Below are 15,382 nucleotides of genomic sequence, written 5' to 3'. Positions count from 1 at the left end.
ATAATTATAGTTACGAGTACAGAGTGCCACAGTTCATTTAAGGGATCCTTTCAGTCTATTAATTGGTAGCAATGTATTAGCACGGTATTAAACTCCACAAACCCTTCACAAGCTGTTGTTAGCATGTACACAAAGTTATATACATAGTTACCTATATAGGTTCTATACAGTGGTGCTGTATACATTTGTGTGAAAGGCGTTTGAATCAGACTACGATGGATAGATTCACTCTACTGAACTTCAGTTGTCTGAAGTTATTTATCTGAACTGCTTGCCCCTATTCCCTCTATAATCAGGAGAGAGTGACAAATATTTCAGAAGGCAATTTTTCGAGAGAGGTCTTCCTGAATTTCCTAATCTTTCTCCACTACGGAGAGAGAAAGCCTAGGCAATGGACTCGTATAAAATCTGGACATATAAATTTAAGCAAGATGAGCTAGCCTAGACAATAACATTTCCCTTATGTGAAGATTAGCCACTGATAAGCAGCCAAAAAGCAATGGAATCTAGTATTAACAATAAAACTGAATGTTCTTGGTTTTATGCATCCAAGTGATTTAACTGAAAATCAGAGAGACATACAGAGCTTCATATAAATCAGGAACTCCTGGCAAGTTCCAGAAGAAACAGGCATCAATTTGTTTCTTTTATGTCTTAGAAGTCTCCAATCTAGATCAATTTTAAATCAGTAATAACATGTTTTTACACCAACTGGTGTTATCCCTAAAAGGGAATATGCTGTTTTGGCAACAGCACGTACTGTATAGCATGTCGAATATTTCAAGAAATTATAGTTCTGCAGAGTCCTGAGAACAGCTAAAAGGCTTGCTCTTTAGTACTGCAAGTTGGTATCTAATTAAGTGACTGATGAAACATACAGAGAAACGACAATGCTGGTAACTCACTGTAATAAAATGCTACACAAACTGATATACAGATAAATTTCCATTGTAAAATGACATATAGCAAAGCCTACTAACTAATTACTTTTAGGTTGCAAAATTATATTTTGACTCTAAAACCCACAAGTTTGGAAACTTCATGTATTTCAAATATGAAAAAAATGGCATCTCACATATTGAGGTGACATTTTATATGGATTATTTAAAACACACTTACTTTTGCTTACTAGCCACACTTCTGCTACTTTGTCGCTGATTTGCCTTTTCAAAATCCATGAATATTCCACAAAACGAGTTTCTGGCAGGAGGATATTGCCCTTCTGTGATATTATAAAATGTTGTTAGTGTTATAATTCACACTTTACACTGCACTAAAATGTAAAGCAGCAAGTACAAAAAGCGACAGATTTATTACCACAAAGCTACCAAAAAATTTACTTTGCACATTACACAACCTCTAGCACACTATCAGTACAGTAAGCTTTTTAACTTTAGTGATGAGACAGTCTTTTTCCCTTATTTTGGTCCTTTATCAGCCAATCAAGATGACTGACCATTGTAATTTTCATTTTTAGAAGACTTTGATGCAGAAAGTGACTCTTCCTTTCTTCTGTCATTAGCAGGTCCCTTGTTACTTTGTATACAGTAAAATGCCCTATGACCAATTTAAAAATCGTATCAAATTCACACACACTACACCCGGTACATACTACACCTCTAAATATGAAGTCATCTCTACAGCTACCAGAGAACCTCATCAACAGAAACATAACCGATGCCCTTGGATGAATAAGCAAAACATTGAAAACTGTTGTTATAAAAGCAGCAGTTAATAGAGTAAGTCCAGTATCTGATGTCATCTTGATTTTACTCTCTTTCCTGGCTAGGCGGTAGCCAATTGACCTTAGTATCTAACTTCCAGCCAGGATTGATGATGTTTCACTACCTTTGAGGAAGATTGCTTTTACTAGGTAGTATTTTTAAAGTGCTCTTAACCTTCAAAAAATTATTACTAGAATGATCAATAAACATTTTCACTAAAACAAATCAAAACTTTGTCAAAAAAAATTGTTGTGTAATTTACAATAGAGCAGTAAGTGCTATAGCTCGGAATTTATATTCTCTCTATATATTCTAATATATTATTTATTAAAATTCCATACTGTTTATTAGATCTAGAGTTTCAACTCTGTTATTGATTCCATATTCTTTATTAGAAAAATAATAAGAATAGCATAAATCTTCTGCAAGAAGAAATCCATATTGCAATATAATGTGTCTGACTTGCAATGACAGCTTAACTGAATATGTATTAATGCTGTAAAGACTTAGAGAAACTCCATGCTATATTCTTCCGTGACTGTGTTAGTTCTGCTTTACTGTATGATAACTGGAGTACAAACCTGTCTAAGATTCTTTTGCACAATGATTCTGTACCGCCATTCACATGAGTAGACAGTGCAAAGAGGAACAATTCGTTAAATAAGCAAATGGGATTAACAAATTGCAAAGGATGCGATTCTTTAAATAAGCAGATGGGCACTCAGAAGTATCAGATCAACTGAATGTAAAACTGCAATTCCACAGTCACTTTTCAGAGAAAAACCCTGCATCTTAGAAGTGACATAGAACTACACATTTAAGTAGTAGATGTATTTTTCTCACTTTCACAACCAGAGCAGTGGCTTCAACCTTGCTTAAAAGAAGGCCAATTAACATCACTAGAAGACCCAAACTGCCTGGCACTCCTCCAGTTTTCAAAATCTAAATTCTCTCGTTCTCCTTTTACTGAAAATAAGACATATGAAATGTTAGTCTGTAAATTTTTATACTTCACATTTTAAACGATTAGTAATGCCTCTGAATCATTCTTTAGCAATGTGAAAAGTTACAGCACTTACCCACAAACCCAAGTGACTCATCCAAAGGACCAGATTTCTGCCTTTAAGCAGACTTCCAGAAGAACTGGCGTGTTTACTCATAAGTTGTATGTGTTACTCATACATTTAGTAAAAAAAAAGACTGGTGCCTAGTCACATACCCATGATTGGTTCCTCTTTTTCATTTTTGATTTTCTTTGGCAGTGAAATAGAAATTCTATCATTTTCTGCATTAATTGCTCTTTGAATTTCTTCAATTTCTGATGTTTTGGAAAAAGGAATCTCTCCTAGTTTTTCTTTTTCATCTCCTTCTTCACCACTTTTGCCTTCATCATCATCATCAAAATCATCTTCATAATCCTTTAAAAGTAATAGTACTAATAAACATGGGTTGCAGATATTGTATTCTTCAGGATCTTTTTAACAAATTATGAAATGCGCTAGCAGTAAAACAAAAGTATCATACAGACGGCTACAAATCCTCTGACCGAAAGGCACTTAAAAATAACCATTTGATATAAACACAATGACGTGTTGATTGCGTAGCATTTTTAACTGAGAGAAGAAAATACCCCAGTGTTGTCCTTCAGTGCCCAAGTGCCCAAAATAGACTTTTTTTTTTAATATCCTAAAGTAGGAACTGTATGTTCAGGTGAGTTATGTGTTCTTTAAAGAAAGAACATAATGATCAGCAGCATAAATGATTCATAGACATAGAAAGTTGTTTATTTGCTAGTTTAAATTCAAGCTGCCCTTCAATGGCACCCTCAAATTTACCTAACTTCCATTCTACCTGTTTGCAAGTGCATGCTTAGACACATGCTTTAATAATTCTTTGGAGCACAGCTAAAACAATCCCTCTCATGCTGAAGTAATCATCTAACAAATGATATGAAGAAGCCTAAAAGTGCTTTCTTCTCTCCACTGAATGCAAAGGGAATGCAATTAACGTCTCAATGGCAGACACCACACATAACCGAAGTGGAGATGAATTCTACCTTGGCTGAACAAAGAGGACAATGTTGTTGGTTCAGCTAGCAATGAAAGCCCACTCAGCAAACTCTTCTATCTTAACTTTAAAGTAAACAAAAGAGAGCTAAAAATGGGAATCCAATTAAACAAATTAGTGAAGGGATTGCCATGCATCAATACCTTTTCCAAAGTATTTTTTCAATGAAAAGTAATGAGGCCTTTTCTCTCTCATTAAATTGATAATTTGATGCCATTATTTAAAATATTCAGCATTTTTCACAGTAAACTATTTAAATAATTGAAATCCAGGAAGATAGAAAAAGAATTTTATGAAGACTTCAACAAAAGAGAAAGTTAGTTCCCAACCTTCAATGAAATCTAAGTATATAGCAGAGAGTTTCAACATAACAGTGTATTTACATATTATTTAGACAAGTTAAGGTCACTGTTACCCAGAAAGTATAAGTAAAAACCATGTAACAACCTACAGTTTTCATTTCTATTAATAAAATTAACCGTTATTTTGATACCTGAGAATTATTTCAAAAAGGACAATTGTATGTTTTTACTTACTTCAAAATCATCTTCATAATTTTCTGAAAAGTTATCAAACCCTGTGTCTGAATTATAGATGTGTGGATCTTTAATTTCCTAAACAAAAGTAATAAATGAAACCGTTATATAATCTTATCAAGAATTAGTTTTTTAATCTGCTAAATCTTAGCATAAAGATAGACTAATAGTTGTTCTATTCAAGTATTTCTACATTTTCACAAAAATATGCAACAAATTCAGTTTAGAAATGCAAAGAAAGGTGTATCAGTGATTATTACTGATGTAAAATAACAATTTAAGATGACAAAGGAGAACTCAGCTCTACATTGGGAGGAACACCTGATTTTCCCACCTGTAATTTTACCAGAAAAGACACAAAAACTGATGTGTTGCCTATAAATTCAATAGTATACAGTAGCTTTCATGATGGTGTAACAGCAAAATAAGACTGTTGAATTTTTTAGGGGATTACACCAAAATATCTCTATACCTAAATAATACTGAGGGACCCTATCTGATAATAAAAGAGTGCAGATGTTGGAACCAGGAAAACAGATACATGGATGCAATGAGAAAATAAGTTTTATACATAAATAAATTTGTTAACATTGAATTTTCTACTATATTTTCTTGTGGTAAGATTTATGGCATCCCTGAAATAACTTCAAAGAAGCTGTCTTTCACTAACTTATTGATTAAAATAACATCAAGTAATTACCCTAGCATGATCAAAAAATAAAGAGCTTAAACAATACACACCAATATATCAAATTCTTACTCAGCCTTTTCCTTCAATAGTCTCTTCCAAGTAATAAATTAAATTATCTACATGCAAGGGATTTCAACAGACTTCAAAACAGAAAGGTTTTGAAAGCTTTTATGAAAATTTTCCAGCAGCACCTATTATTTCCTACTTCATTTATAATCCAAGGATAGCAGTTAGTTGTCAAACACCGAGTTAGGCACACATTTGATACTTTCACGACTGTTCAAGAGCTTTCTGTCTCAGATAATATGCTTCAGTCTAAAAACCCATTATCTTTCCACTCCCTGCCAGGACCACAAATTGGAAACTCATGAAATTCATTGTGGGTATTTCAGCAATTTGACTAGCTCAACACCTGCAATCCCATCCTATCAACTGCAACTACAGCATGATCAGTAGCCATTTCACAGAATGTAGTGCCTTCCTCTCCTAAGTAGCAAAGACATTATGCAAGCGTAAGCAGCTTACATGGATACCTTGTTTTTCAGAGTCTAATATCAGACTCCTAGGACTACAGTACTTCAGTCATTCTGGCTGCCACTTTGAGTCATTTCCCAGATCAGTCTTGGGATCAAGAATAGATTGTATTAGTCAGGTTGGCCATCTGGGCAAAACTGGCCAAAATTGGGCAAGATTTCCGCAATTTGTTTTGCCTATAAGGTTGCAGGTACCCAGCAGTAACTAGATCATATGGAAATGTTTTTTTTCCTTATTCCTTTTAGTGAAAATAAATGTAGTAACGCACATATAAATATACTCTTTGTTACACTAACATGTCTGAATCTTTGTATACAGAACTTTCATTTTTATTAATGTGTACGTTTATAACATTGCACCGATGCACATGTAGTTTTTAAACGGCAAAAACCTCCAGCTGTCAGTAGTTGTCAAAATGCTACTGTCCTCCTAAGAGCCTCTTAAGTTCTCATAGGAAATCAGAATCACCCTACCACAGCTAGGTTCCTACTTTAAAAGGCCTCTGGAAAATATATTGTCAACAGAAAGCAAGATGAGGAAGACAAGCTGGATTACCTGAATGACTCTGGCATTTGGAGTAACAAATATATGACGAAATTAAACAGCATAAAGTGCAAACCCATAGAATTTGACAATTATTCCTTTTGAGTTAGCTCCTAAGTAAGGATCTCATCCTCCTAGTTTGCCTCCCATTGTCAGTGAAGAAAGAGAAGTTAATGGAAAAGAAATCCAAACTGCTTTTTTTCCCCACAAATTACAGAGGCAATTTAGGTTCTCACCAGCCAACTCATGCCTAAAGATGAGATGCCTCAGCAGTTGGAAGCAATAGAGGAAGAGAACAGTTTGAATGTATTAGTCACCACAGGGATAAGAGCCGAGCCATACAAATTAAGTCAAAGAATACATCGGAAGGCTTCTTTTAGGAAGTAGTACATGTAAGTATTTATGTCACGTACGGTATCATGCGAAGCACTGATGAAAAGTCAGAGTTCAAGTCTGGCCACCCATATTCAAGAAAAATCAATGCAAACTGAAATAAAGAGATACTAGGATGATGAGAGGAATGAAGAATTTGGCTTGTAAAGGTCAGCAAAATTAAGTCAGAGAAAGAACAAACTTGCTTCGTATAAACTTGTTAGGGGAAGAAAACCCAAAAAAAGTATTTGAACTAAATGCTAACCCTAAGGCAATAATAATAGAAATGTATTGGAAATTAGAAGAAAAGAATAACAGATAACAGAGGTCTTAGAACAGCCTTGAAACAGACATATTCATGGCATGAAAACTAATAGTATGTTTTTGAAAGAGATACAGCTGAAGGATATATGAAAGATAAATATCTGCCCATAGCACAAGAATACAGAAAAGCATGTCTTCAGTCGGTACTAACACATTTTCTCAGATCAGGACCACAATCCTACAATATTCCAAAAGAGAATTTAGATTTTTGAGGATGGTTACAAACAGTTCAAAATATAGATTTTTTTTTTTTTTTTATGATAAAGTTAGGTTGTATCTGCACTGACTGGTCCAAATTAACCCAAATCTAACAGCTTGCATTCTACACTTGCCGAAAACCTATGTTAAGTAATGATTTTTAAAAACTGTCCATTTATAAAAATACTTTCCTCTCTCTTATGGCAACTGTTTTAAGTAACATATACAAATTACATTGCTAACTGCATTTTATTTGGCTTGCACTACATTTTATCTGCCTATGTCAGCTGTTTATAAAAAGAAATGATATAAGTATGTGTACATCTTTTATATTACTTATGTGTAAACTTTTCCCACCTACTGAGAATTACTTTTCATGTGTAGAAGATACTGAAATAAAGTTGAGTAGATGTCTACTTTTAATGCTTGGCAAATTTATACAGAATAAGTCTATTTTCTAATGCTGTATCCAAAAAGAGAGAGTAATAAATATCTGAAGACCAATCAATATACATAAACATTATTTTATCTTGGAATAGCATTGTATTGAAATTCTTATTGTAACTGTCATTAATCGCAAGAAAATCACAACATTCTAAGATCCAAAACTAAATAGTTTTACCTCTTGTCTTGTGTCCCTTCTCTCTTTTTCACTGATTTTTCCTTTATCTTTTGCAGTCCTATTGAAAAAGAGAATGACAATTTCATTTGTTAACTCAGAAGAAAGCACTGGGGTTATTTTGTTTGTTTGCTTTAAGAAAAAATTGCTCTTTCTTCCTGAAAATGAAAAAAATGAAACTTTCCAAAAAAAAAATTTCTACAAATACTTTTATAGATCTGTTTACGATATAAAATGATAATGAAAAAGCAAGTGATTAATTAGCCAAGAATTGCAAAAAAACTTGTTCAACACCTATAATTGCATCAATACAAAAGAAAAATTAAAGAGAAAAAAATATGAAACCTACACGTCTTTGAGTTATTGAGTCTTTGAGTATTAATAGCTGCAGCCAACTGTAGATCAAGATCAGATTGGTGTAATGTGCTCTAAAGCTGTAAATCGGACTGACATTCAAACCTGGTGTTTCATTGAGGGGTTTTATTTTTGAGGACAATGCAATCAGGGCCAGAGAGGAGGAGTAAATCAGCAACCACATCTGCCCTGTAGTGATTTGTTTGATTATTTCAGAAGCTGAGTATCAGACTTCAAGAAGGGAACGTTCTGAGTTCTTAAGAAGTGAGTGAGCGTTCATATATACTGGTGGTTGGACAGATGATTGTACTGATGAACATGAAAAGGCAACAACAAAAATTTGCTTGACACTGAACTGGGATTTAGGGACATTCCTATATGCTATAATGCTTTCCTTGCCATTCAGAAATAGCTAACTCCTTTTTACCAGCTATGCACAACCAATGTCTACCCCGCAACACCCCATCAGCAACAGCTGCAAAATCCAACCTTCTGTAGTCTGCGCTGCTTGACACAGCTGAGTACTGCTGCTAGGAACCATCCGAACATACAGGGCTTATTTTGGTTTTCTTTTTACAGGAATACACTTCCACAATGATAAACTGACTAATACGGAAGTGATTTGTCCCATTCTTAAGAAACTGTTATTATACTTAGCCAACAGCAGTAGGGACTTCAGTGTCTCTGTCGGTGTCCCTAGACACCAGCATGGCAGTCTTCTTTTGAGCTAGGAAGCTAAACTAGGATTCAGGAATGAGAATTGTGACATGACATCCACAGAGAGTTATACTCCAGAAAGCTGTATAGGAATTTCACAAGGCTGAAACATTAAAGAATGCAAAGAGAACTAGAATGTATAGAAAACTTCTAAAAGAGATTTTCCATTTGCTAATAAAAAAATTTGGAAATATTACCCTGAAATTTTACTCTTCCTACTCAGGACAACCTCGACCTTTCCCTTTTACAACAACAGTAGTACTGTAGATATCATCCAGTGGAGCAGCTAAGTAGAGATATTCAAATTGAAATAAACAGTTTAAGAAGGTTCTACATAGGTTGTCATGAACCATACGTTTGTCCACATGACTGCATAGTGAATTTCAGATGGTAGAGCACAGCATTTCTATCTCCCAAACTAAGTGCCTACATCAACATACCTGTAGTTTGCAAGGACTGCAAAATGTCTAATATTACCCTGGTGTAGAAAAAGAATTAAATGGAATAAAAATATACACATTTTTAAATAAATCATCTTGGAGGAAAAGCCCTAGATATTTTGAGAACAAGAGCTCATGCTTAATGTTTCGGTTGTGACTGTATCTTAGTAGATGCCATATAATATACATTTATTTTAAATCTCTGAACTTACCTTACATGCTGATGGCTCATTTTTTCTTCTTGTTGATTCTCCTCTTCTTTTTTGTAGTCACTGTTCTGTAAAAGAAGTCACACATTCACAATTTTTATAGGATATCTTCGTGTCACTATATTAGTAACAATGGCTAAAGAATGCTCTGGGCCCACTGTAAACTGCTTGTCTACACGTGAATTGTTAGCCCAGTTATTGGTCCTGTTTTGCCACAGGCCAAATTTCCTAAGCATTTTCCTAAATAACCCCCAGATATGGCTGAAAAACTGGTAGGGAAAAGGGCTATCCTCCTCCATAGGCATCTGAATGTGGCTATACTGCTTCAAAGAATGGTATTTTAACAGTAGAGACTGCAAAAATTCACATCTGTTGGATCCAAGGACAAAGAATAGTCTCATGCACTTCTAATTCCCAGTATACGACTTGCCTCTTAAACTCTATATTATGATGGCTTTGTCTGTGTTTGGAAATGCACTAAATAGGTGATTCAAGATAAAGTTGCTTTTATCAAAAAAGGAACTTTGAAAGAGAAACATCAGCATAGGCGACTATTATTTGTAACAGCTACTTTAGTAAATTTCCAAGGAAGTCAATCCCCAAGCAAGCTGCTGATAGACTTTTGAATTCTGGTGCAGAAAGTCAGTTACAGGAACTATTTGTGGTGGGTCCCTACATTGAAGATGCCTAGTATTTTCACTAGAACATGTTTCTGACCTTTTCTTTGAGAAGCATGTACATACTCACTCTTTAATAAGTAGAAGAAACTACCCTAGACTACCTGAGTGGTTCTTCGTGCCATAAAACTCATCTCAGATTTTAAGAGTTAAAAATTGCTACAGATTTCTTCTCTCATTCTAGTACAATGAGAACTTACAGAAAACAGTAACATTTCCAAGTTTCTGATTAAATCTCTATGATACATCATCATGCTCTGTATTTATATATAAAACATATTTAATGGCTTCAGAAGTAGAGACAACATAAAGGGATCTATACTCATATGCCTAATTGTGAGTTAGATGTACACGCTCCCTTTATAAGAAACATCAAAATAGCCTCTAAAAAAATCCTGATTTTTTTCAGGCATTCACTACACTTTAATGGACCTTTAGCCTAATCTCTACTTCACAGTGTTAATGAAAATTTTCAAAGTCATAGCAATCAAGAATTTTATGAAAAAAGAAATTTCTAACATACACAAGTTTCCCATTTAGATTTCATGGGTAGAATCGGCTCTGGTTTAGGACACTTAAATGCATATGTAGTATGTTAATCTACAACCTTAGCCTCAAAGTTCAGAAAATGTTGACATATGATCCTAGTATTTTCATTAAAAACAACATATCAACAATTAGAGTGATAAGTTAATGAATTTAAATGTTAAAAACTAACCCTAAGATCATGCTTCTTTCTTTCATTTTCTCCACTTTTTACTCTTTTATTAGCTTCTGTTGGATGTCGTCTGTCTCCATGGGAAGATGCCTCTTTATATCCCTTTGACTTGTGCTTTTCTTCCTCTTCCTTGTCATAAGGTTTATGACTTCTCTCTTTTGAAAGTCTCTCTTTTCCTGGCCTAAAAGAATGTTCTTGTTTTTCCCTGTATCTCCTCTTTTCTTCTTTATCCAGCTCTTGATATTTCTGTAACTTGTGTCCCCGTTCACTTTCTTCAACTTCGATTGCTAAAAATTTGTCTATGCTCTTTTTGGTATTGTTATCCTGCAATGAAAAAATAACATTTAAGAGTTAGAAAGTTCTACAAAACTGTTTTATTTTACAAATCCATCATTTTAATGGTCAAAAATAGACAGATTTGTTAAGTACCAAATCTCTTTCTTCCAGCGTGGATCTTCCAGCCAAATTTTTTATCAAATATGATGGCGAAGCAACTGACAAATTATCACATAACTTGAGATTCTGAATAGTTCTTCAGAAACATTGCGTACTTGGCTACAGAAACGTCTTTGGGTTAGGTAATCTTTACACAATAATTTAATTCTTTATTTACTAGGTGATCTATTGTAAAATAGGATGCCTACTTACCAATATGCTTGAAATAAAGGCATATATAGCAGACAGAAAAAAAATGATGAAGCTGTACAAAAATAAAGCTGTTTGCTATCCAAATTTCATTTTACTTTAAAAAAAAAAAAAGTGAAGTATTTCCTTAAAACAGAATGGTTCTGATATATTTTGTTATGTATTTCGTACGCCTGTGAGAACCTTACTATACATGGCACTCTTGAATTTCTAGAGAGCGGGGTCTGATTTCTTCATTATTTTGCAATTTTATCTTACTTCATTACAAAACACTTCATTCCTTTCTCTTTCTTTACCTTCTTTCCTGTATGTCTTCTTTCTCGCTCTTCATCTCTTGTTTTCTCCTCTTCTGAAAAATATATGTAAAAATTGATGAGCAGACTTTATTATACTCAAACTCTGTACGTAATTAACTCTAGACTAGAAGAAAGCATTTCAAGGATATTGATTTCTAAAACATAATAGCCTTCTACAATAACAGATCATTCATTTGAAATTCTCCCTCCAAAGCTGGTTATTCCTGTTTCCTTCCTGATGAACCCATCTGTTCTCAATTGTCTTTTGTAATGGTAAGAGAAATGACACATGCTACTAACTTCGGCAATAACCCTACAACTTCGGGATTCAAACTGATCACTCAGTACAGAGTGCCAGGGCAGGACTTCTTTCCAAGTCAACTGACCAACAAAAGCAATTAAATCTCTTCAGAGGAAAGGAAACCAGCATCAAAATTCAAAAAAGCACCAAAATAAAACTAAGTTATGACAGGATTCTGTAAAGATTTATATTTCAGTAGTTACTCCAACCTGCCTGTGTTCATCCTCTCTGTATGGCTGCACAGTACTTCTACCTAAATATCAAATATTTCAAAGTAAAAGAGCAACACAAAGCAACATACCCAAACGATGTCGGCTTTTTTCTCTTTTTCTATAATGTTCTTTCTCTCTTCCTTCAGATGGTTTCAGATTATTTTGCAGGTCTGTTTGCTTTATCTCATGTCTTTTATGCTTTTTATCACGTTCTCTATCACTCTCCCTGTCTTTATCTTTCGGTACACTGTATCTTTCCTTATCCAAACTCTGCTCTCGAAGCTTAACTTGGTGTCTCTCTCTGTCACGTTCTCTGTGATGTTCTTTTCCCCTTTCTCTCTCTCTCATTTTATCTCTGTCTCTTTCAACAGATTTAAATCTCTCTCTCTCTCTTGTTCTTTCCTTGCTCTTTCCTCTGTCTTTGCGTTCATCTTTATGAGTGCCTGCGTCATGAACAGCCTTCTCTTTCTGCAGTTTCTTTTCTCTGTGCTTTTTGTCTTCATTCTGACCCTCTGGTTGTGATGCCTGGAGCACAAATAATAATAGTAATATATTAATTAATTTAGCAATCTATTTAGATATAGTATATACACGTGAAAAAAAAATCAATTTCAGGATTGCTAACTGAATTTAATTTCCCTAGCTGTATTAAAATGCTGATATATCTCTATGCTTACTTTGTATGTAAAATAGCTAACACCATGCATGTATTTATTGTAAAGAGAACTAGTTAAGTGAGATTCATAAGCTGCGTTTTCAATGTATGTGGAAAGAATTTGGTAGAACAAACAGTGTAGAACTGCGCATCCTGTTTAGAGTTAGGTCAAAAAATTATCAGAGCATCTTAAAGCTGTTAGCTCACGTAGACAGAAAATGTGCCATCTTGTAAAATACGTAACAGAATCAAAGAGCAATGATAGATAACTGGGGCATCCCGTAACTGCCTTTAGAATAGAAGATTTGCTTTTACTTGAAGAGAAAGCAAAATACAGCATATAAAAGTTGTGAAAGAAAATTTTTGGCCTAGATCCCATGATGATGCTACTATTCCTATCTTTATTTTTATTTTTAACATTATAACAGATTATATTTGAACCTTCTTGAATCAAGTATCAAAACTCCCACTAGTTTCACTACATCCACGATTTTAGCTATTTATTTAATGCAGAACAAACAGAACTTTCTTTGATTGCAGTCAATGAGTACACTGAATTAAACTTTATCCATCTGTTTCACAGAAATGAAAGCCCAACCACACTACTTCTGTTGGAACCAAAACATTTTGTCTCAAATTTGTTTGCTTTAGCCTATGTGGAAGTAGAGGAAATGTTACTGAGTATCTAAAAAGTACAAAGTACTTATACTGTAGCACTGGCATTGAAGCAATGGGGAGCTTTGAAATGTAATTGGCAGAAAGCTAAGTGGACAAGATGAACAAGTAGGATACCTTTTATCAAAGAATTAATGAGGATCTGCACAAGACACAGAAAGAAATACACATATTGGAAAATACCTCTTAAAAAAATACAGCACAAGATGAATATAAACGGTGTTACTAACTGGAGACTGAATACACATTTGGCCAAATGCCTTTGGAGAAAGTAATTAACCAGCTTAAAAGCACATGACAAACATAATAGGTAATGACAGCAATTACAATATATAATACGCATGTAGGAAACTGAGTAAGTATATATAAAGTAGAGCTGTAACTTGGATTTGGGCAGTAGGCAAATCAGATCCCATTGTTTTATGTGGCCACTCTTTCTGAGAAGAAATGTCTCCTCATTTCCAACCTGAACCTCCCCTGGCACAACTTGAGGCCCTTCCCTCTAGTCCTATCACTGGTTATCTGTGAGAAGAGGCCGACCCCCAGCTCCCCACACCTTCCTTTCAGGTAGCTGTAGAGAGCAATGAGGTCTCCCCTGAGCCTCCTCTTCCCCAGACCAAACACCCCCAGTTCCCTCAGCCGCTCCTCACAGGACTTGTGTTCCAGGCCCTTCACCAGCTTCGTAGCCCTTCTCTGGGCACGCTCCAGGGCCTTGATGTCCTTGTAGTGAGGGACCCAAAGCTGAACACAGCACTCGAGGTGCGGCCTCACCAGACAGTGCAGAGTACAGGGGGACGATCACCTCCCTGGTCCTGCTGGCCACACTGTTCCTGATACCAGCCAGGATGCCGTTGGCCTTCTTGGCCTCCTGGGCACACTGCTGGGTCATGTTCAGGCGAGCATCAATCAGCACCCCGAGATCCTTTTCCTCTGCACAGCTCTCCAGCCACTCTGCCCCAAGCCTGTAGCGCTTCATGGGGTTGTTGTGGCCAAAGTGCAGGACGTGGCACTTAGCCATGTTGAACCTCAGCCCATTGGCCTCTGCCCACCAACCCAACCCATCCAGGTCCCTCTGCGGGGCCTACCCTCCAGCAGATCGACACTTCCCCCCATCTTGGTGTCATCTGCAAACTTACTGAGGGTGCACTCAATTCCCTCATCCAAATCATCAATAAAGATATTAAAGAGGATGGACAAGGCATAGCGTCTAGTGGAACAAGCAGTCAATCTTCTCTGTTTAGACTGTCAATAAATGACAGTTGCACCAGGGGAGGTTTAGGTTGGAAATGAGGAGACATTTCTTCTCAGAAAGAGCAGTCAGGCACTGGGATGGGTTGCCCAGGGAGGTGGTGGCACTACTGTCCCTGGGGGTGATCAAGGAAAGGTTGTGCGTGGTGCTTAGGGGCATGGTTTAGTGGGTGACATTGGTAGTAGGGTGATGGTTAGACCAGATGGTCTTGGAGGTCTTTTCCAGCCTTAATGATTCTGTGATTTCTGTAAGGTAACTTAGTATCAAAAATAATAAAAATAAAATAAAATTACCCTAAGATGTTTCTGAAGTTCTTCTGATTTCCAAGTATCTTCTTTGGTTCTTCTCTAGAACAGAAAAGACGGCAAAAGGCAGTAATGAATTTGCAGTAAGAAATCATTTAACAAAGAATATTTTTTCAAAGGAAAGGATCAAGCTATGTATGGCAAGTAGTACAGTATCCTATATAAAATCCCAAACATATAATACATGATTGTTAATTTTTTTTAGAGAAAATTTAGGTACATATTAGAAAACAAAGTAAGAACATTAATGATGCTAATAGCCTAAAAAGAGCATAGTCAATAGATATTAGATAATGTAGTTTGAGATTTATTTTAAAACAG

At 35.4% G+C, this 15,382-nt stretch overlaps 1 protein-coding gene across 4 annotated transcripts in view; it reads right to left on the bottom strand.

Annotated features, from left to right (window-relative positions):
* The window catches only part of DYNC2I1 (dynein 2 intermediate chain 1), a 34,883-nt gene that overhangs the window by 14,182 nt on the left and 5,319 nt on the right, over nucleotides 1-15,382 (bottom strand). For all 4 annotated transcript variants that reach the window (XM_080578235.1, XM_080578237.1, XM_080578234.1 and 1 more), the window contains 9 exons: nucleotides 15,050-15,103; nucleotides 12,267-12,702; nucleotides 11,665-11,717; nucleotides 10,724-11,047; nucleotides 9,332-9,396; nucleotides 7,612-7,669; nucleotides 4,328-4,405; nucleotides 2,944-3,142; nucleotides 1,120-1,222 (listed from right to left, as the gene is read on the bottom strand). In XM_080578235.1, the coding sequence (XP_080434361.1) occupies nucleotides 1,120-1,222; nucleotides 2,944-3,142; nucleotides 4,328-4,405; nucleotides 7,612-7,669; nucleotides 9,332-9,396; nucleotides 10,724-11,047; nucleotides 11,665-11,717; nucleotides 12,267-12,702; nucleotides 15,050-15,103 (1,370 nt within the window). The remainder of the gene's footprint in view (nucleotides 1-1,119; nucleotides 1,223-2,943; nucleotides 3,143-4,327; nucleotides 4,406-7,611; nucleotides 7,670-9,331; nucleotides 9,397-10,723; nucleotides 11,048-11,664; nucleotides 11,718-12,266; nucleotides 12,703-15,049; nucleotides 15,104-15,382) is intronic.

The sequence above is a fragment of the Anser brachyrhynchus genome (genome assembly GCF_964034855.1).
Source record: "Anser brachyrhynchus genome assembly, chromosome: 2".
Taxonomy (NCBI): Eukaryota; Metazoa; Chordata; class Aves; order Anseriformes; family Anatidae; genus Anser; species Anser brachyrhynchus.
This window is presented reverse-complemented; position numbering and strand designations above follow the sequence as displayed.